This window comes from Mustela putorius, unplaced genomic scaffold, assembly GCF_011764305.1.
Source record: "Mustela putorius furo isolate JIRA1106 unplaced genomic scaffold, ASM1176430v1.1 tig00000867_pilon_pilon_pilon, whole genome shotgun sequence".
Lineage (NCBI taxonomy): Eukaryota > Metazoa > Chordata > Mammalia > Carnivora > Mustelidae > Mustela > Mustela putorius.
In genome coordinates, this window is record NW_025421501.1 from 2,827,563 (window position 1) to 2,848,822 (window position 21,260).

General features: G+C 48.2%; 1 protein-coding gene across 18 annotated transcripts in view; it reads left to right on the forward strand.

The window, feature by feature from the left end:
- NCOR1 (nuclear receptor corepressor 1) overlaps window positions 1-21,260 on the forward strand; it is a 153,056-nt gene that overhangs the window by 124,748 nt on the left and 7,048 nt on the right. For 13 of the 18 annotated variants that reach the window (XM_013049607.2, XM_045085424.1, XM_045085412.1 and 10 more), the window contains 13 exons: window positions 415-671; window positions 1,251-1,611; window positions 4,041-4,268; window positions 6,875-7,084; window positions 7,503-7,652; window positions 8,415-8,537; window positions 11,165-11,330; window positions 11,534-12,027; window positions 14,629-14,757; window positions 15,434-15,591; window positions 15,748-15,971; window positions 16,958-17,098; window positions 18,692-18,834. In XM_013049607.2, the coding sequence (XP_012905061.1) occupies window positions 415-671; window positions 1,251-1,611; window positions 4,041-4,268; window positions 6,875-7,084; window positions 7,503-7,652; window positions 8,415-8,537; window positions 11,165-11,330; window positions 11,534-12,027; window positions 14,629-14,757; window positions 15,434-15,591; window positions 15,748-15,971; window positions 16,958-17,098; window positions 18,692-18,834 (2,784 nt within the window). The remainder of the gene's footprint in view (window positions 1-414; window positions 672-1,250; window positions 1,612-4,040; window positions 4,269-6,874; window positions 7,085-7,502; window positions 7,653-8,414; window positions 8,538-11,164; window positions 11,331-11,533; window positions 12,028-14,628; window positions 14,758-15,433; window positions 15,592-15,747; window positions 15,972-16,957; window positions 17,099-18,691; window positions 18,835-21,260) is intronic. The other 5 variants (XM_045085428.1, XM_045085429.1, XM_045085414.1 and 2 more) reach the window with 3 other exon arrangements.

Sequence of the window (21,260 nt, forward strand, 5' to 3'; positions counted from 1 at the left end):
ACCACCCAAGAAAAATGATGACTTATGAATATTTATTTAAGGATGTGTTGTAAGCAGAAAATAATTAAAAACTATAAGATGACAAGGTATTAATTTTTTTAAATAGAAAAACATGTATCAGCATTTAATGTTTTAACAAAATTTTTTAAAAGATTTTTTTTATTTATTTGACACAGAGAAAGAGATCACAAGTAGGCAGAGAGAGTGGGGGAGGCCCTGCTGAGCAGAGAGCCCAATGCAGGGCTCGATCCCAGGACCTTGAGATCATGACCTGAGTGGAAGGCAGAGTCTTAACCCACTGAGCCACCCAGGCGCCCCTCTTTTAACAATTTTCCCAGTGTATAGCTCAGTCACATTGTTATGCAACCATTGGCATTATTTTAATAAGCATGTTTCTTGAATTCTTTCTTGAAGGCACACCAAGAGCGACAACGGACAGCTTCGAAGACGGTCTTAAATATCCCAAACAGATTAAAAGGGAGAGTCCTCCCATACGAGCATTTGAAGGTGCCATTACCAAAGGAAAACCATATGACGGCATTACCACCATCAAAGAAATGGGGCGTTCCATTCATGAGATTCCACGGCAAGATATTTTAACTCAGGAAAGCCGAAAAACTCCAGAAGTGGTCCAGAGCACAAGGCCAATAATTGAGGGTTCCATCTCCCAGGTAACTGTGTCAGGCTGCTTTTCATCAGCCGTTCCCCCTTAGACTGTGATATTCATGGACCATTTTAGAAAAAGCATGACTTGGGGCGCCTGGGTGGCTCAGTGGGTTGAAGCCTCTGCCTTCGGCCCAGGTCATGATCCCAGGACCCTGGGATCGAGCCCCACATCGGGCTATCTGCTCAGTGCAGAGCCTGCTTCTCTCTCTCTCTCTCTCTCTCTCTCTGCCTGCCTCTCTGCTACTTGTGTTCTGTCAAATAAATAAAATAAAATCTTTAAAAAAAAAAAAAAAAGAAAAAGCATGACTTAATAATTATAAGTAGTTCTTAGGATGTCAGAGCTTTTGGAAGTGAATGTGAAGGTTGTGTGTATGATTCATGACTCGTTTTCTTGCGTCCGTATTGTGGAATGTGTATTGTGAGAAAGTGCGCAGCTCTGGATTTGTGAGCGTGTGGCTGAGACATCCAGGCAGAGAGTAGAGATTACTGAAGCAAATTATCACTGCCGTGGGCTGAGCTGACCGGAGATGGCAGGCTCTGCAGATGCCTCGAGCTCCTGATCATGTTTGTTTCTTTTCTTCTAGGGTACACCGATAAAGTTTGACAGCAACTCAGGGCAATCTGCCATCAAACACAATGTCAAATCCTTAATCACGGGGCCCAACAAACTCCCCCGGGGAATGCCTCCCCTGGAAATCGTGCCGGAGAACATAAAGGTGGTAGAGCGCGGAAAATACGAGGACGTGAAAGCAGGCGAGCCGGTGCGTTCCCGACACACGTCGGTGGTGAGCTCTGGCCCCTCCGTCCTCCGGTCAGCGCTTCATGAGGCTCCCAAGGCACAGCTGAGCCCAGGACTTTACGAGGACAGCAGCGCCCGGCGGACCCCCGTGAGTTACCAGAACACGATGTCCAGAGGCTCGCCTATGATGAGCAGAACGTCTGATGGTACGGTAACTCTTCTGTCGTCCTTTGCTCATTCTCATTGCACTTTCCCAGCTCTGGCAAAAAGTCAGCGTCAGAAAAGTCAGTGTCAGATTGTTTGCTTTGGTTGGCCACGGGGCCTGGAGGGCCTGCTGCCACACGGAAAGCAGGGATGACTGTAGGTAAAATACCCACTGTTTTAACAAGTGCCAATGGTGCTGGCATCCAGCAATGCTCTAGAGTAAGTGCATGCTGAGAGTGCCCTTCCAGCTAACCCTACTGGCTGTTCTGGAAGCCGGCGTTGACTCTTGTATGGCCTCAGTCTGCTGTGGTGGTTGGAAGCGCAGGCCGTGGAGCAAGACTTCCTGACTCGCATTATGGTTCTTCTGCTGCAGGACCTTGGACGAATTACTTCACTGTCCTAGGCCTTAGTTGGCTTATCTGTAAAATGGGAACAGTATTAAGGCTTACCTCACTGGACCATTGGGATGGTCACATGAGGTCAGGTGTTTGAAGGACTCAGAGGGTGTGGGTGGCACCTGGCACTGTACATGTGAGCTGTCATTGCTGCCGTTGCTGTTGTCAGTGTCACGCTCTGCGGCCCCAGCCTTCCACTGCTGCAGGTCCGGGAGTCAGGGGAGAGGCGTTGAGTTTTACCAGGTCGTACCCAAAGCTGCCCGTGGCCCTTGACATCGTCCCCACTCCTGTCCAGCGTTACAGGAGTCCGTACCGTACTGATTACAGGCTCACGGCAGGGTCCTGGCTGGACGCCATGACAGCAGGCAGGGGTACGAGCAAAGCGAAGGGCCGGCCAGGAGGTGGGATGGTGAACGCAGAGGCCCGGACTCAGGTTCTGAAGGAAAATTACCCTGCTGAGAGAGAAGGCCCCCCGTGTTTGAGCACCCTGGGGCTTGGAAGGGGGTGTTGTAGACCCGCATGATTGCTTGGTTTTGTCCAGCAGATGTGTGTAATCGTGGCCAAGCTGATGTCACCCGAATATCAATAATGAGGTGCTGGTGGTGACTGCACAGCCCTGAGTTCATTAATGCCCCCGAGCTGTACCCTTTAAAATGGTAACGCTTCTGTTCTGTGTGTTACGGCAGTTGTTACGGCCGTGGAGGAGGATGGCCAGTACGTGTGGAGATCTGCTGTTCTTTGGGGGGTGATCTGATAACTTCTGAACCACATTGTTTAAGAAGAGGCTGAGGTAGGGAGGTGGTTGATACTGGTGAGCTCACAAGAGAGGCTTTACGGAGGTCCTGGGCGAGGAGACCCAGCGTCACATGGTGACTGGCAAGCAGCAGGGAGGGGCGGCACAGGCAAAGAGAGGCACCTGTGACTTGGTGTGTGGGGGTCAGGAAGAATTTGGAATGTTCAAGTCCTACAGAAAACAAAATCTTTTATAACGGGATTTAAAGAGGAGTGTTGAACTTCATTTTTAATCTTAGCGTTAAGTGATAGGATGTTGGAATTGTGATCGCAAGGTGGTAATCTTTAAGTCTCAGAAGTTTCTGCTAGTTCTTCCCAGTCACGTGTTTTACAAGATTGACTGTTAAACGTTTGGTGTATAAATACAGTCTGTACTTGGTTGGGGGAGAAGTGGATGAATACAGTGGACCCTTGACCAACACTTGTTAGAACTCAAGTGGAACTTAAACCCACTTAAGGTGGGTTTTTGTTGTTGCTATATATATATTTTTTAAAGATTTTATTTATTTATTTGACAGAGACAGATCACAGGTAGGCAGAGAGGCAGTCAGAGAGAGAGAGAGAGAGAAGCAGGCTCCCCGCTGAGCAGAGAGCCCGATGCGGGACTTGATTCCAGGACCCTGAGATCATGACCTGAGCCGAAGGCAGCGGCTTAACCCACTGAGCCACCCAGGCGCCCCTGTTGTTGCTATATTTTATAAATATAGTACAGTGCTATAGATGTATTTTTCTCTTACAGTTTTTCTTTTTCTTTCCTTTTTTTTTAAAAGATTTATTTATTTTTAGAGCACACATGAGCAGGGGAAGGGACAGAGCAGGGGAGAGAGAGAGAGAGAGAGAAGCAGATTCCCCACTGAGCATGGAGCCCAGTGCTGAGTTCGATTTCCCAACTCTGAGATCATGACCTGATCTAAAATCAAAAGTTGGATGCTCAACCTGCTGAGCCATCCAGGCACCCCTCTCTTACAGTTTTTGTAACATCTTCTTTCCTTTAGCTTACTTTATTACAAGCATAGAGGATATAATATATGTAACATACAAAACAGGTGCTAATTGACCGTTTCTGTTCTCGGGAAGTCTTCTGGGTCAATAGTAGGCTGTTTCAGGCGAGTCAAAGATTACACGTGTGGTTTTTGACCATGTGGAGGGGTAAACGCCTCTAACCCCTGTGCTGTTCAAGGGTCAGCTGTAAAATCTTCCTGCCCAAGTTTCTTAAGTTGTGGCTTTGGCTTTTTTTCCCCCAGTTACGATTTCCTCTAGCAAGTCTACCAATCATGAAAGAAAATCGACCCTGACCCCCACCCAGAGGGAAAGTATACCAGCGAAGTCTCCGGTACCTGGTGTAGACCCCGTCGTCAGCCACAGTCCGTTTGATCCCCACCACAGGGGTAGCGCCACAGGCGAGGTTTATCGGAGCCATCTGCCCACACACTTGGATCCCGCCATGCCGTTTCACAGGGCTCTGGATCCTGGTAAGCACAGGGTGGGGTTATGATTATGGCAAAGAAGGAATGTTCCTGTGTGACCTTCCAGACTGTTTATTAAAGTGTAACATGCAGACTGTTACATATGTCATTAGTGTGCAGCCCACTGAACTCACACACACTACACACCCTCATGCTACCAGTTCAAAATTAAGAAACAGAATATTACTAGCACCCATTAGAGAACTGAGGAAAAAAATAAGTATGGCATTCGGTTAAGCTGATTGCAAAAGTGGGTCAGTGTGGAGAATTATTTTTAAATAATACAGACATACTTTAAAGATTAAATTTACCATGTAGATATTAATTTCCCAGTGTTCTGATGTCCGGTCAGGGTCTACTGATGAAATCTCTCCTTGTCTTTGTTACATAAGTGATACATTTCCTTTCAGGTTTCCTTTTTTTAAGTGAAGCTAGAATTTTTTTTTTATGATTTTATTTATTTATTTGACAGAGACAGCGAGAGAGGAAACACAAGCAGGGGGATAGGAGAGGGAGAAGCAGGCTCCCCACCGAGCAGGAGCCAGATGTGGGACTCGATCCCAGGACCCTGGGTTCATGACCTAGCAGAAAGCAGACCCTTAATAACTGAGCCACCAAGGCGCCCTGTGAAGCTAGACTTTAAAGCCACTTCAAAGTAGTTTAAATCCAGAATCCTTGCAGATTTTTTTTCCTGTCTTTTCAAAACCGCCTCATCATACCTGAGTGAGCTACATATATTGTCTTTCCAAAGCAGTCGATTTAGTTTCCAGAGAAACCATTCTTTTCTTTCTTTTCTCAACAACCTCCAGATTACTTCATTAAGTTACGTAGTCACGGTAGCAGGTAGAGCTGGAAGGAACTTCTGGGTATACACACCCCTCTGACTGTAGATAGATGTGCTTGTTGGAGGTGCAGGAGTCTGTAGGTTTTCTCAAGAGCAGTCTGCTGGGCGCGGGGTGGCGGGCTCTCCAAAGAGAAAGGAGCCCCTTCTACACGTCACTGGCCGACTTGACCCAGCCGTGTGCCAGCTGCCCCGTTCTCCCGTCTTCGTCCCTGTTCCTCTCACCCGCTGAGCCCTCCTCAGATGGCGTGTTTTCTGCTCGTACCTCTTCCCCATCCTAACCTGCTTGTTTGTTACATTCTCCAACTTGAAATTGGGACACAGAACACCGTGTTTTACCTTGGTCCTCAGGGAGGAGGTTTTCATTAGCAGTATGCCGAGATTTCAAAGAGTTGTTCAGTTTATAGAAACGAGGACCTGTGGAAAACCTTTCATCTGTTGGAGGTTATATCAATGGTATCAAATTGTCTGTTGCTTGCGCACATTAGGTGTCAGAGGGGTCTGCACATAGTTCTTCAGGGACTTTCTCCCAAAACTGAGGCAGAAGTTCCCACAGAGTCCACTGACAGACTTACCCTGCTGGGAGTTCTGGATGAAGAAAGGAGAAGCAAACATTCTAGAAAACTTGTTTTTCTAGGGGAATGAATATATATATATATTCACTCGAGTTTGAATGTGTGATTTTAACGTAGTGCTTATGCTATTCCTTCATTTTATAGCAGTTTTATTGTTATTTTTGAGCTTGAGGTGAATTTTAATGTTTTGAGCAGAGAGACTTCTTTTTAACAGACATACCTACCCCTTCTTAGCAGCTCATGTCATGCTCTAACCCAGCTTGTCAAATTATGGCCAGGGGGCCAAATCCTGCAGCTGTCTATTTGCGTAAATAAAGTTTTATTAGAACACAGGCACACGTTTGTGAGTGTTTTGTCTGTGGCAGCTTTCATGCTACTGTGGCAGAGTTGAGTAGGCGAAGTGACCATATCGTCCACAAAGCATAAGATATTTACTCTCTGGCCTTTTACAGAATAAGTTTGCTAATCTTTGCATTAATTAAATGCTTATAGACTAATCATTTTCAGTCCCCAGGAAAGCCATTATTTGTCACAAAGTATGTTCACATGTATTTCCATTTGGTTGTGTTGAATGATCAGTATTGCACAAATAATGTGATCTTCTTTTTTGTTTGTTTGGGTTTTTTGTTTTTATTTTAAAGATTTTATTTATTTATTTGACAGACAGAGATCACAAGTAGGCAGAGAGGCAGGCAGAGAGAGGAAGGGAAGCAGGTTCCCCGCTGAGCAGACAGCCCGATGTGGGGCTCGATCCCAGGACCCTGGGATCATGACCTGAGCCGAAGGCAGAAGCTTAACCCACTGAGCCACCGAGGCGCCCCACTAATGTGATTTTCAAATGCAGCTCTTGGAGATGTAGGTGAAATGATAATTAAGTTATGTGGTAAAGACCGAAAGTGCAGCTGCTTGAGAAGTTCCTTAGCTTCTTTCCTACCGGTGAAAACGTTCACATTCGTCCTGTATCTGGTTTCTTTCCCCTTTGCTGTTATGTCTGATGTTAGAGCACGTGTACTCATACCTGATGTGTCAGGATCTAACATGAGTCGCCCTCACTCTCTGTAACCCCCACCCATGCTAAAAGCTGTACCTGCATATTAGCCTGGCAGCAGGGGCCCCAGCTCTTTCTGCGGGCAATACTTAGCGAATGACTTTGTCCTGGACCGAACTAAATGTGTTTCTCTCGTTCTCTCCACCAGCAGCTGCTGCTTACCTGTTTCAGAGACAGCTCTCCCCAACCCCAGCTTACCCCAGTCAGTACCAGCTTTATGCAATGGAGAATACCAGACAGACAATCCTCAACGACTACATTACCTCACAGCAGATGCAAGTGAACCTGCGCCCGGATGTGGCCAGAGGCCTCTCCCCACGGGAGCAGCAGTTGGGCCTCCCGTACCCAGCAACAAGGGGTGCGTTTTTTGTGCTTGGGCTTCTTAGATGGTATTAGGTCTGCTGAGTATCAGTGAGTACTTGCTGAGTGAATGATGGAACGAAAGGAAAGGCAGCCCTGTCCTTGCCTCTGTAGCTGTTAGCCCCCGGAGGCAAAGCAGTACCTCAAGGCAGGGCATTTTGGTGAGCACTGACATAACCAAACTATCTGCAGTTTGCTGTCTCTCTCAGTAACCTGTCTTGCTTTTTGTTGACTCGTAGGGTGTACAGGGTTTCATAGCCTTACAAAATCATGATCATCTTAACCATTTGTATTTACACCGTACACAGAGTATCACTGGGTTGTAGAGAGAAACGATTTTAAAAAGCCATGTACAGTTCTGTGTCTTGAGACAGACTGACATTTAACATCTTTTATTGTGTTTGTCTCCTGAGCAGGAATCATTGACCTGACCAACATGCCTCCAGCAATTTTAGTGCCTCATCCAGGGGGAACAAGCACTCCTCCCATGGACAGAATCACTTATATTCCTGGAACGCAGATTACCTTCCCGCCCAGGCCATACAACTCTGCGTCTATGTCTCCAGGTAACAGACTGGTCACGGCCCTCTCTGGTACGACCAGCGTCCCTAAAGGCTGACAGCATTGTCTTGAAATTTGGGGCACTTTTCCCCATTTGGTCTGTTGAGGTTTCTTGTTTTTTTGTTTTGTTTTTTTAAAGACTTTTTATTGATTTATTTGACAGAGAGAGATCACAAGTAGGCATAGAGGCAGGCAGAGAGAGAGAGAGGAGGAAGCAGGCTCCCTGCTGAGCAGAGAGCCCGATGTGGGACTCGATCCCAGGACCCCGAGATCATGACCTGAGCTGAAGGCAGCGGCTTAACCCACTGAGCCACCCAGGCGCCCCTTGTTTTTTGTTTTTATTATGTATTTTAGAGCGAGCAAGAGAGAGTGCACAGGGGAAAGAGCAAAGGGAGAGAGAGAACCTCCAGCACACTTGGCTTGAGGTTGGAGCCTGAAATGGGGCTCGAGCCCACTGCCCTGAGATCACGACCTGAGCAGAAATCAGGAGCGGCTGACTGAGCTACCCAGGTGCCCCTGCTCTGCTGTTTTCCACTTAATGTTTCGTGTAGTTCTCACATGCCATCCCTCACCGGATACACCAGAAATATTGGGTCCCAAAAGCTTGTGTTAGGTGTCAGTTGATAATCCGAGACTCTTTAACAAATGGTCTCCGTTTTAGGTTTGAAGCATTTTGAAACGTCTCTAGACACTAAAAATCTAACAGCTGTTTGTACCCGACAGGTCATTGTTCTTGTCTTTAAGTTGAAGATTTCTGTGTTTTACAGGACACTCGACGCACCTCGCAGCGGCAGCAAGTGCTGAGCGGGAGCGGGAACGGGAGCGGGAACGGGAGAAGGAGCGGGAGCGGATCGCTGCGGCCGCGTCCTCGGACCTCTACCTTCGGTCAGGTGAGCAGCTGAGCAGCATGCCGTTGCTCATTCTGCAGACACCCCTTGGTCATCAGTGGGAATGGGCGTCCGGCCTCCTGTTGCAGGGCAGGGCGGCGAGCTGATCCTAGAGGCAGGAATCGGGAGACGGAAAGTAATCTCACACCTTAAGTGACGTACAAGTGAAAGTGCAGCACATGAATTTTGAACAGGAAACTGAGGTTTTCCTGAGGAAGGCGGCGTTTTGATTTGGCCCGGCAGTTGGTTACAATTGGGGCTGAAGATACCAGGAGCAGAGCTCAGTAAAGCTAAAAGCAGGCCGAGCAGGGGCTCCCAGCCACAGACACACGATGTGTTGTGGGGCTAGAGTCTGAGGAAGATGCCGTACAGAGAGAAGGTCGGGTGACATTGGGAATTAACCTGTGCTGCCACTTGGCAAGGAGGCTGGTGCCGTGCCGAGGGGCATTTGCACAAGAGGGGCTGGAGGTGGGTTGGAGCCCTAGAGGGGCGTGTACTGGCACCAGGAGGAAAGGGAGGCTGTGTCTGCAGTTGCTGGTGGAGATGTGTGCTGCCGGGCAGGGTGGGAGGGAAGTGATGGTGATGCGGTAGCTCGAGGTTGGGGGGGGGCAGGATGGGCCGAGACGCAAGCCAGGTCTTGCACATTAGGGAAGGAGTTTCCCTGTGAGACATACTTGGATGTGTCTCTGGAACATTTATTCTGACATGTGGTAGATTTGTCTTTTGCATTCTGTTCCTTCAGTGAAAGGAGAGCACTTCTTGTGTCCGTGTTGCCGGACAGACAGATTTGGCCCTTAGGAGGAAAGACAGGCTGGACGTGGTGGCCTAGGAGTCCCCTGCAAGGGTCGCGACTCTGGCTTGGCTGCGATTTCCAGACGGTGCCGTGTGGGGAGGGGGTGGGTCAGTCTGTGGGCGGTATTGCAGGGGCGCCAGAGGGGTAGGCACAGGACCAGAGACTCGGTCAGAGAGGTGTGTGTGGAACTGAAGGGCACGGGGCGGGCAGGCTGTCACGCTCACGCTCATAGGGGGCAAACCTTGACATCAAAGTGGTGGCAGTACAGAGCAGGGGCCCAGAGCTGGTCTTCGTATTTGACCCAGAAACATCATTCCCAAGGATTTATGTTAAATAAATCAGTGGTTGCAAAGCCTGGAGACATTGAGCTATAACGTAGTGTCTGTGTATAGTAAGACATACTGCTGAGTGACCACAGGGAAGGCTTCAGTGAGTTGTGAGGGGGCGTCCTAATGCTGCTTATATGTCAAGCGTGTAAAAACACGAACACTGATGTAATTAAAGCCCAGGTAGGAACTGTATTTTAAAAATGCTCGTGATCCCATCAATGAATAACATGCAGATTCCAGATGATACGATACCATTTTCTCCATCAGACATTTAAAAAAGTTGACAAACATTCTGTTGCTGAGTCTGAAGAAACACAGCTCTCAGCATCGTCAGCGGCAGTGTAAGTAGGGACAGTCATTGCGGAGGTACGAAATGTAGACAGTAGCTCCTCTTCTAGAAACACAGAAATGCTTCTATCAGCGGTTATTTGCTTGGAAGGGAGAAAATGGCTGAGAAGCTTGCGCCAGGTGGTCCGGGCTGGGGTAGTAGGGGCGAGTGTGCAAGCGGCCAGCTCTTCTGAGGACACAGGACAGAGGGGGCGGACAAGGAGTGTGAGATCTTCCCAGTGAGCAGTGCTGACCGAGTCCGAGCTGTGGCTTTGCTGTGGGGCAGCTGAGGCCAGTGGACAAAACTGTGTCAGCTGTTGGCGAGTGTAGGTCGTGGAGCTGAGCCTCTGGGGGGCACTTGCGGAGAGAGACCCTTCACGGAGCAGGGCAGAGGGGGAGCAGAGCAGGGATGCAACTGCTCAGACCCCGGGCTGGCGACAGTGTGCTGCTGGCGTCATGATACTCAGACGGCTGCACCGATCGGGGTTCTGGAAATAATCTGCACACCCTGGTCTAAGGAAGAATCTGAGAATCTGAGAAGAATCTGAGATGAGCTTGTCTGATTGGCGTGAGGGCAGCTGACCCTTGCACAGCTCAGGGGTTCGGGCGCCCCCACGCCCCCACTGGAATATCTGACTAGAGTAACTGTTGACAGCTCCCTGTTGACCGGAAGCCTTACCAGGAACAGGAAGTGCTGACCCAGGTTTCGTACGTTCTGTGTATCGTGTGCTGTGTTCTTCCGGTAAAGGATGCAAGAGAGGAGAAAAGTGTCAGGGAAATCCGTGTACGGTACTGTGCTCTGGTTTTCAAAACCAAGGTCCATGTACGGGCGGAGCCTGTACTCAGCCCCTGCTGTGGGAGGATCCGCTCTGTGTGGCTGCTGGCGTTACTTTGTTTCAGGAATCAAGGTGGACCCTTGTGGCATAAATGGAAGTGACAGTAAATGATAGTTGATGTTTTTGTTTCGAGTTAAGGGTATGGTTTTATTACATCTTCATTAAGAAACTCTCAGGGAACATATTTATCAGAAGGCCAAAAAGCAGGGTATCAGGCTTCTTTTCCTGTTTAGGAAAATGAGGAAATGAACAGCCCCTGGATGTCGCTGACTCTAGCTTCTTCCTTATGGCTTGTCTTTTCTTCTTTCTCTTCTGCTTTTTTATTTCTTTTTTGGGCCTTCACAGGCTCAGAACAGCCAGGCCGACCCGGCAGTCATGGATATGTCCGCTCCCCGTCCCCTTCGGTGAGAGCCCAGGAGACCATGTTGCAGCAAAGACCCAGCGTGTTCCAGGGAACCAATGGAACCAGCGTCATTACACCCTTGGATCCAAGCGCTCAGCTCCGAATCATGTAAGTGCCCCGTGTGCGTTTCGGCTGAGAAGAGCGGTCTCCGGCATCTGCCGCACACCTGTAAGTGCGTGACCGCCGCGGTTTGGTCACCCACTGCCCGCCCGACGCGTTTTGTCGTTGCAGCTGGTCCTTCCGCCGCCCCAGCACGCCCCCCGTAGAGCCTGCCTTTCATGTACTTGTGTGTGGTTTGCTTCTGTTCGCAGGCCGCTGCCCGCCGGGGGCCCATCAATAAGCCAAGGCCTGCCGGCCTCCCGCTACAGCACCGCTGCAGATGCCCTGGCTGCCCTTGTGGATGCCGCAGCCTCTGCCCCCCAGATGGAGGTTTCCAAAACTAAAGAGAGTAAGCATGAAGCTTCCAGGTTAGAAGAAAATTTGAGGAGCAGGTCAGCAGCAGTTAGTGAGCAGCAGCAGCTAGAGCAGAAAAGCCTGGAGGCGGAGAAGAGACCCGTTCAGTGTCTGTACACTCCTGCAGCCTTTCCAAGTGGCAAGCCCCAGCCCCATTCCTCAGTAGTTTACTCTGAGGCTGGGAACGAGAAAGGGCCGCCTCCAAAGTCCAGATATGAGGAAGAGCTAAGGACCCGAGGGAAGACTACCATTACTGCAGCTAACTTCATAGACGTGATCATCACCCGGCAGATTGCCTCGGACAAGGATGCGAGGGAACGTGGCTCTCAAAGTTCAGACTCTTCTAGTAGCTGTATGTATCTCCATCGGAGTTTTGCAATGTGCTGTCTGAGTAAAGAATTACTTTATTCCATAGGTAAAGCAGAACAATATGACAAAGAAAATCCTGATCTGCGGGTAAATGTAATGGAAAGGTTTTATGGGTTAGTAGTGCAAAAATGTCTCTTCTGCTCTTTGTCACGACTGTTTAAACTTCAGTTTCTTAAGTATGCCTGTCAAAGTATTTCCCGTGAACACTCTGTGTCCTTTATGGAGGTAAAATTGCAAAGTAGACAGGGCAGAGCTCGTGGTCAATTTTGGGCATCTGGAAGGTCAGAGAGGCTACCAAAGCCTCGTAAGCATTTTCTAAGACACAGATTTTTAAAAAGCAAGATCACTGTATTACTGGTGACTGGTATTTACGGTACTTCTTTTCTGCAAGATGGTTCTTTAAAAAAATTTTTTCTGTACATGTATTGGTCCTTTTTATTCCTTCTTTATGCATATGTCCTATTCTGTGCTCATTTTCTAAAACTGTTTTCATGCAATTCTTTTTTTTTTTTTTTAACTTTTTAAATTTTATTTTAATTCCAGTATAGTTAACATAGAGTGCCGTGTTAGCTTCAGGTGTGTAACGTAGTCATTAGGCACTTTGGTACATGACTTGGTGCGCATTGTCATAAGTGTACCCTCCACCCTGTCCCTGATTTCCCCCAGCTCTCCTCTGGTGACCACCAGTTTGCCCTCTACCATTGCAAGTTCGTTAGTCATTTTGATGTCTGCCCTGTGAGTCCGTAAGAGTTCACAAATCTACTGTAAAATGCTGGAAGAGTTCCTTCAGAATTAACAACTACCTAAATTCTGTGTGGAATTCCTGAAGGAAGAATCGGGTATTTAAGCAAGTATCCGCTAATCCTTGAAGTGATTTAACCGTATGTGGGCATCTCTCTGTTGGTGTTTATTAATGAAATTGAGGAGAGTTGGAGATTTCTTACACATTAGCATGCAACGCATAATTCTTTTTACCCCCGGGCCTACTTGTAACTTATTTTGGTAAATACCTACCCCATGGCTGAGTTTTTTGGAAAGAAGGGTGCAGGTGGGTAGTCTGCTGTATAGACAGTAAACTTCTGTTCGTCTGGGAGCGTGAACATTTGCAGAACAGATAATACAGGTGCAGACTGTGCTAGCTTGGGGAGGATGTCGTTGCAGGAGCAGGCCCGGAGGGAGGTCACCAGCACACCTGGTGACCCACCCAGCCTGTGGCTTACTGGATGCTGGGGCACACGGCTCTAGTCTGACTAGCAGCCACTTTCAGCTGACATCACAAACCGGACCAACTCTAGGAGTCTGAAGGCCTGAAAATAGGTTTGTCGTCTGTTCTGAGTGGGGCTGTCGTTTTTACCACTAAGTGACATGCACGAAGTCCACAGTTGTTCACTGTTACTCAGTGTGGTTTCCAGTTTTTCCCTTTAGGGCCTCCCTCCCCCTGAAGGTGAACACAGGTTAGCCTCAGACTTCCTAGTGACTGTATGTTGGTTGTGCTGAGGTTTAGCGTGCTGGGCACATAAACGGTCATGAATGCCAGTGGATACCGAAGTCAGAAGTGGTTTAAGTTACTTTGAAAATAGTTATTTTAGTTCCTGAGAGATCATTTCTGTCCCGGTCACCGGGTTCCTGACCTCCTGAGTATACTAGACCCCAGCGAATTACAACTTGCATGGCCTGGTGAAGGGGTGGGAAGACAGGGCTGTTAGTTGGGTCCTGGAGGATCTGGGTGGGAGCTTGGTCACAGCTCATTCCAGGCTTCTAGACCTGCATGCAGGATCCACTGATCGATGACATTTGCCGATCCAGCCAGTCGTACAGGGACCCTTTGGGCCGCTGGCAGTCTCCCCAGACTCTGCAGCCTGTAGAAGCCGAGTACACTCTAAAGTCAGGAGGTTGCATGTCCCTGCCCTCCACTGCATCGGCTTGCAGTCGGGTTTCCTGGGAACTTCCGCTTAGAGGGGCCTTCCCTGATGTGGACTTCCTTTCTGCTAGGGGGGGTGAGTTTACTTCTTTTTGGACATCCCCTGCCATTTCTGTGTTTTTCCACAGTGTAACTGCTGAAAAACCATTTGGAGTAATACTTTTTGTCTGCAGTAATCCGATGATTTCTGAAAATTATTATATAATGTTTCTTCATCTGTAGCTTTAAAGTCATCATTGTAATGAAGCAGTCGGGTACCCGACAGTTTTTCTGACAGCTGAGTGTCCCCCAGAATTTTAGTCACTGGAAATGGTGAGCTGTGGACATCCACTCTCTGATTCGTTCAGCCTCCTCTGAGGAGTGTCCTTCTCGTGGCAGTGTTCTTCAGCTTCCGGGAGAATGCTGCAGGCCGTTCCCTAGCCTGCCTCACCTCAAGGTCCTAGAGGCCACACAGTTCCAGAAAATCCTACTCCATATAGAGACTAGGAGCCTGAGGAAGACTCACAGACCGCTGATACCAGTGCCTTGAGGGGTGCTTGGTTTTTACTGCTGAACGTTTCAGAGAACAAAAACCAAAAATATGTGAATAGGTTTGAAGAGTTTGGACTTCTGCAACTTTTCACGGGATTCGTTTTAAAATGAGATTCTTTACTTTTCTTAAAGTATCTTCTCATCGGTATGAAGCCGCCGGCGATGCTATTGAGGTGATCAGCCCTGCTAGCTCCCCTGCGCCGCCCCAGGAGAAGCTGCAGGCCTATCAGCAAGACGTGGCCAAGGCAAACCAAGCGGAAGGTCTGTGGTTTTTAGCCACCGGCTGACCTGTTTTCGTATCTGCACCTGGTGTTTGGTTCTGATGATCTGTCTGGACCATGTGACCGAAGACTTGGTTTTGTTTGTTTTGGTTTAGAGTAATCTTTATAGGAGTCTGCTTTAGAGATGTGCAAAACTGCACTAATGGAAAGTTGGTTTTATTTTTTAATTTTTTTTTATTTTTTAAAGATTTTACTTATTTATTTGACAGACAGCGATCACAAGTAGGCAGAGAGGCAGGCAGAGAGAGAGGAGGAAGCAGGCTCCCCGCTGAGCAGAGAGCCCGATGCGGGGCTTGATCCCAGGACTCCGGGATCATGACCTGAGCCGAAGGCAGAGACTTTAACCCACTGAGCCAGCCACCCAGGTGCCCCTGAAAAGTTGGTTTTAAGCTTTGATTGATTACTCCTTGTTTACATCTAATGATACAGGAAATAGTTGATATTTTGTTTCCCCTCTTAACACTTTCACAGGGCATTCGGTACTAGTTCTGATCTCTGTCAGTCCGTCGTAGTTTTCCTTTCGAGATTAGAGTCAGGAATTCTGGATAGAGATGGGCTTCACACCCCTCGCATGCGCTCCTCTGAGTCATGTTCAGTCTTTGATGAGTGAAAGGCCGGGGCATCCCTGAGTAAGACATCTGTCTGTCCTCCGTTAGGTGAAGCCACCAGACAGTATGAAGGACCATTACATCACTACCGACCCCAGCAGGAACCGCTGTCCCCACAACAGCAGCTGCCTGCCTCCTCACAGGCTGACGGGGTGGGCCAGGTGCCAAGGACCCACCGCCTGATCACACTTGCTGATCACATCTGTGTAAGTTGTTCATTAATTTTTCCTTTTTTGGTCAATGCAGAAGGCATATTTCACAGAGAAGGAATCATAAAAAAGATGTCCAGGTTTTTTATGCTACATTATTTGTCACGTACATCCTCAACAGATTTAACCAACTCCTTCTTTTTTCATTCACAGCAAATTATCACACAAGATTTTGCTAGAAATCAAGTTTCCTCACAGCCTCTCCAGCAGCCTCCCACTTCTACATTCCAAAATTCGCCATCTGCTCTGGTCTCCACACCTGTGCGGACTAAAACATCAAACCGTTATAGCCCAGAATCCCAGTCTCAGTCTGTCCACCATCAAAGACCAGGGTCAAGGGTTTCTCCAGAAAATCTTGTGGACAAAGCCAGGGGAAGGTATGGTTTTTATTTCAAACTTTATGTATATTTCCCAAGAGTAAAACAATGTTTAACTGTTACTCTCTACAGATCCCCTTTAAGGTAAGGGATTCATTACTCACACCTAAGATTGATTTACCTTCATGCCTTGGGAAATACAAATGAGGGTTTTCCCTCTGTATATTCTTAGAATATTCACTGTCTGGGCAATTGGTATTATATCATTTTAATGTCCATTCAACAAAAGTCAGAGTCTTCATCTTTCCATGGAGGGAGGTGATAAATACTATTTCAAGTTTGATAAATCAAGAAAAATGTAAGATTTTTTAGAATTTTAGAGGTAACCACCAAAGAACTTGAAGAAAAATGGTTAGAAATGGGCACCTATAAAAATTGGATGGGGTTGATCAGGAAAGGAGGTGGCAGGGCATATACCCAAATAAAATTATATTCAAAGGTCACAGGTGCCTCTTAAGTGTATAATCACTGAGCCAAACCCTTTTTTTGGTCTGAACACTGTGTGTCTCTCACATTGTTCTTACCAACATGGTAGCCAGAGAAAGACCATTAACCTGCAAAGAACCACTCAGCCCTACAAGGGCATAACTCGAGCCTCTCTGGACTCCCCTGACAAGCATTCAGGGTTCAGTCTGGTACTCCAGTCCTTTCTCCTTTAATGGGGGAAAGACCCGGTAAGCAGTGAAAGGCTGCAGGGCTCGCCGGAGTAGCAGCCAAGGGCGGGATGGCAGGATCTGGTGCCAAAGCCCTGTAGTGGTCCTGACCTCCTGGCAGAGCTTGACTGTCCCGGTTTGACTATAAAGCAGTGGCAGCAGACTTTCTGGTAACTGGGCATCTGTAGTGAAAACCTCAGGCAACTTTTTTCTGATATAAATTAACCAATTTTATTCCTTCTCCTGAATAATGAATGAATTAGTTTCTGTTCCGGGTAATTCATAGATGGGCCGTAGGAGCACAATCTAATACTTTCTGTGGTACAATATCAGGCCTGGAAAATCCCCGGAGAGGAGTCACGTCCCTTCCGAATCCTACGAGCCCATCTCCCCGCCCCAGGTTCCAGTTGTGCATGAGAAACAGGATAGCATGCTGCTACTATCTCAGAGAGGAGCCGAGCCCACAGAACAGAGGTGAGAGACCCGCTTTGCTTCCGGCCAGCAGCTCGTGCGTGTGTGTGTGTGTGTGTGTGCACGCATGCACAGGCGGTGTTTTATGCCTCTTCTCCCTTACGCTTGTGTGTCAGGGTAGGAGTCCTGAAGGATCCTCTAGTCTCTGTTTTCCTGGTGATCTAGTGCTACTGGATTTTAATGAAAAACTGATATTTATAAATAGGTTGTGGGGGAAAAAATTGGTCATTATTCTTCTTGAAATTTAAGACTTTGTAGATCTGTTTTTTTAAAAAACCTTTTTTGTCCACGTGGTCCAACCACAGTCTGAGTGCTTGGGACGTACCAAGACTTGTGGACTGTACATGAGAGGAAGTAACTGCTTCCCATATTTTTTCTTACCTGTTCCTAAGCTGACCCCTGTGAATTCTTCGATTTTTATTCCTCTCTGGATTAGCAGCCTTTGATCTGGCCCTGACCTGGTCCACTTCCCCTAGAGCACTTTATCCAAAACTCGTGGACTCAAGCTCCAAGTGATTAGGTTGGCATCTGAGTTCCTCTGAGCAGCTTCTTGCCATGCCTCGTTTCTGCCTTTCCACCCTTACTCTTCTGTTTGTCCACCATTTGCTGTCCCTGTAATGCCTTTCAGTCCCATGTATGTGGTTTCCTTGGCATCTGGCACCCGCGATATTTGGAAAGGTCAGTACAGGATTTGCCTGTGGTCAGATAAAGAGGGAGGGTCTCACTGCACAGTTGGTGCATTTCTTCCCATGGGTTCTGAGCTGTTTCCGCAGTGTACGTATTCAGAGCAGGCAGATAGGTGTTGGCACCTTTCAATGAAATGAAGAAAATGCATTGTTGGAAAGGGGATGATGTTACTTTTAATTATACGTTTACATGTTTTTCCTTAAGTCTGTGAGTTTTTTGCGGACAGGGCCACATTTTCCTTATTTTTCTGTCGCGTATTTGTCTCTCCTGACGTGTAGTAGGAGTCCCTGAATTTGAATGAATCCACAGGACCAGATTAGGTCATCTGCAGCCTTCCACCTGTTCGTGGCTGTCATCTCCGGCTCTAGCTAGACCACTCACTGGTGGTCTTGAGCTGTTAAAGAAAAAGCTTGCTTAAAATGTGTTAGTGTAGGAAGTTGCGAATGGATTGTGAAATCTTTTATATGAAACAGCTCCTCTAGTGGGAGGCTTGAAATGATTCTAATGGAGGCGGTTTTATTTCAGAGCGTTGTAGCTCTCCTGTCCACGTCCACAAGCTTTGATTGCTTAGGTACGGGCTCGCTGTTCTATAGGCAAGTGGCGCTTGCTTATAGGCCAGTGTCCGTGCTGTTGGGCAGATGGCGGCGGGTGGGCTGTTTCTAAGTTTTCCTTTTAACATCATTTGCTGCTTATTCCGCCTTTGTTAAGAATCTCTGTTTTAGATTATCTCCATTCCTGTCCTGTTTTTATGCAAGTGCTCATGTGTTTGTGTCCTGAAATACGATGTGGGGCTGTCACCACACACACGAGATGGGGAAGTGGTCGTTTTCCCAAACACTATGGAAGTCCCCGGGGTTAGGGGCACATGACAAAACAGATCTAACGATAGACACGACTATGTCCCCACAGGAATGATTCCCGCTCGCCAGGGAGTATAAGCTACTTGCCTTCCTTCTTCACCAAGCTTGAAAACACGTCTCCCATGGTTAAATCAAAGAAGCAGGAGATTTTTCGTAAGTTGAACTCCTCTGGTGGAGGTGACTCTGATATGGGTAAGTGGGATTTCTTTCATGAATCCCAAATAAAACCTGCATTGATAATGCTCTCTCTGGTGTTGGCCTCTTTTGCATCCTTGAGTTTGCAGGCTCCAGCGGCATTTGATCTTAATTTCTTCGATTGCCCATTCGTGGGTTGCCTGCTAGACAGCAGGAATGTGCTGTTGCTGAAGCTGCTCATTTTCTCTCTGAACATGTGCGGGGCCTGGGAAACTTCTCTTTTGGGGGGCAGATTCGCTCTCCACAGTTTTTTGTTTTTTGGTTTTTTTTTTTACCACTGGTCTTAGTTTTATCCATTTGGGCCTCCTCTGCATGACCTCTCCTCCACCATTTGAAGACAAGTCATGTCCTTCAAGTCTTCCCTCTGGAAACATCCCATTTCGTCCGCGGTTCATCCCGTGCTTGTCCCCAGCTCGTGCTCTCCACAGAGAACCACCTGATACAGCTCCGCCTTTCAGTAGGTTGTGTGTTACGGTGGTATGATCTCCCCCAAGTGCATCCCTTAGTATTAAGGGACTCTAAGACTCTATGAGGGGTTCTGGTAACCAGTACACAGTTAGGCTGTAGTGTACTTAGTACCAGAATATATATATCAGGTCTCTTCTAATGTGCCGCCGTTGAGCCAGACTGTTCCCTTGCTGTACCTTTGTCGTTCCCCACCCACGTACAGGCCGAGGCAGTCTGTGCTTGTGCTGTGCAGTCCCCTTTGCTGCCCTGGCACAGCCTTTCTGGATCTCGGTTGAGTCATCCAGCACTCATCTGCAGCCGTGATCCGTCCACCACGCAGGGACACAGTCACAATGGTGGCAAACAGCTCGAGTCCTATAGAGAGAGACAGCGCTAGGGACTTGTAAGCACGTATAAGCTCCTTCCATCCTCAGGACAGCCCTATACCCTGCAGTGTAGCGGTGTCTGGTGTGCAGATGAGGAAATGCAGGCATCTAGGAAGCGGGGCAGGTCGCCTGGCGAGTGTGTCTCAGGCTGTGGTCCAGGTCCTGTGTGCCAGCAGCCTTCCGGCGGCTCTGTGCTGGCAGTGTCACCGCCTGCGTGCTGGGTACTCCTGGGTAGGACGCAGCTCTGTGGCCCACAGACCTTCCCTCTGGGGCAGCATGCACGCGTGCCCCAGACACTAATCCGCGCTCTGTTCCTCGGCACTCACTCGCTCGGGCCCGCTTCTCCATCATCTTAAGCGCATCAGGGATGGCAGCGACAGTTGCCGGATCTGGGTCGTCCCCCCGTCTGCTCTGTTTCTGTGCTCTGCAGCGGCTTGCCTCCTGCCCCTGTCACAGGACAGTGTGGGCTGGGAGCCCCAGACTGCCAGGTGGCTGTACGTCTGGATCTGACCCTTTGTGATCAATAAAGGTGGACCCAAGAGAAGAAAGGACGAGCCCAGGGTTGGCTGTTGTTTGTGAACAGTCTCTTTTGAAGGGGCAGCAAACTGTCTCAAAGAAAACATTTTCAAATACCGGCCGGCATTGCTGTTGGTCTTGCCGATATCCTTTCCTTTAAAAAAAAAATCATTACAGCATTTTCCCATCTCATCACTGGTTTCATCTGTTACTTACAGTGGCTCAAATGTCACTAACAAACATGTGGCGTGCTCGCCGTCGGATCCAAGGAGCCTGCCCGAGCACAGTTTCGAACTGTTTCTGCCTCGCTGCCTCGCGGCCTGCACTCTGCCTCTCTAGTCCGGGTCTGGCCATTTTAGTGGGAAAAAGATTCTTTTTTTTTTTTTTTTTAAAGATTTTATTTATTTGACAGAGAGAGAGATCACAAGTAGGCAGAAAGGCAGACAGAGAGAGAGAGGGGAGGAAGCAGGCTCCCTGTGGAGCAGAGAGCCCGACACAGGGCTTGATCCCAGGACCCTGGGATCATGACTTGAGCCGAAGGCAGAGGCTTTAACCCACTGAGCCACCCAGGCGCCCCTAGGGGAAAAAGATTCTTGACAGGCAAATGCCACGTGACTTGAAGTAGCCTCCTTTATACTTCTGTCACCTGTTTCCCATGTCCTCAGGCAGTAGCTCTCTCGCTCGGTCATCCGGCAGTCAGTCACTGAGGTGGGTCCTGTGCCGGGTGCGTGCAGAATAACAGATGGTCTCTACTCTGGAAATGTGTAATGACACGAGCATGTCACTTTAACACGCGATAAATGTATAAGTGTCTTAAGGCAAGTAGGAACAAATTGCTGGAGGACTGTTTTGGCTGCCAGAAATGTTTTCAAGTGTGGAAAGGGACAGTTAAGGAATTGTATGTAGGGTCCAGCGGGCCGATGGGTCCCCAGGGGCCGCTGAGAAACAGAACGGAGAGATCCAAGCTGTCAGCAGCCGAGACCACTTGGTTTCAAGTCCGTCTCTCAGTTCAGTGTGCCTGGTGACTTTATTCTTCAAAATCCGTATGCTTGACCCATTTCCTCTTCCAAAAAT